At 57.9% G+C, this 820-nt stretch overlaps 1 protein-coding gene across 1 annotated transcript in view; it reads left to right on the plus strand.

Moving 5' to 3' along the window:
* EMC10 (ER membrane protein complex subunit 10) overlaps positions 1-110 on the plus strand; it is a 6,382-nt gene extending 6,272 nt beyond the window's left edge. The window contains exon 8 of the mRNA XM_010849730.1: positions 81-110. Within this exon, the coding sequence (XP_010848032.1) occupies positions 81-110 (30 nt within the window). The remainder of the gene's footprint in view (positions 1-80) is intronic.
* The last annotated feature ends 710 nt before the right edge of the window (positions 111-820 follow it).

The following is an 820-nucleotide window of genomic DNA, read 5'->3' on the forward strand; positions in this document are numbered from 1 at the left end:
CTTGGAGTTAACTGTGGGTGTGGGGGTGGCTGGGTTCTGGGCCCTGCTGCACCCCACCTTCCCCCATGGCCCCACTGCAGCCCCTGCGGTATCCCTTTGCCGCAGGGTAGAGCCCACGCTCCCGGTCCGGCTCTGACCTCACGTCCGGCCCCCTCACCCCGCCTTCCAAAGCCCTGCGGGGTGGGAACATGCCTCATTCTGTCCGGCCTCCGTGCCTTTGTCTCGTCTCGTCACCCCACCAGGCCAGGGGATGCCCCTTGTCTGACACTGGATTGGGACACCAGGCTTCTGTCTGTGGTCTTGAGGGCACCCTGGGGCTCCCCGAAGCCCAGAGCTGGCACAGAGAAGGGGTAGGCCGGCCTGGGGCCCCCCCTTTTCACATCTGCACAGCCTTGCTCCCCCTGCTCTGGCCTGTATCTGCCCACGGCTCTAGTGGAAGTTGAGAATTCCTGCTGTTAGGACGCCAGGTCCTCCAGAGGCTCTGGGGCTTGAACCAGTGATGTTGGAAGTCAAAGCAGAGCGATCTACCCAGCAGTGGAGTCAGGGGCCAGTGGATGTATATAATCCCTTTCCCGGCTGGTCGTTGCCCTGGGACTTTGCTGGGTCCTTGCCATTTATCTCCCTTCCTCCTTCTGTCTGTTTAAAAACATCGACAACATAAATGAAATAGGTAAACGTTTGGGAAAGTTGCAGCTTGCAACTTAACAGGCAAACGCAGCTGTTAACTAGGCTAAGAGACTGTCAGGATGTACAGGTGCTACTGAATTCTGCCGGCGGCTGGGTATGTGATTTAGAAACGCCACACACACACACAAAAAAA

Source organism: Bison bison, unplaced genomic scaffold, assembly GCF_000754665.1.
Source record: "Bison bison bison isolate TAMUID 2011002044 unplaced genomic scaffold, Bison_UMD1.0 scf7180017864285, whole genome shotgun sequence".
NCBI lineage: Eukaryota > Metazoa > Chordata > Mammalia > Artiodactyla > Bovidae > Bison > Bison bison.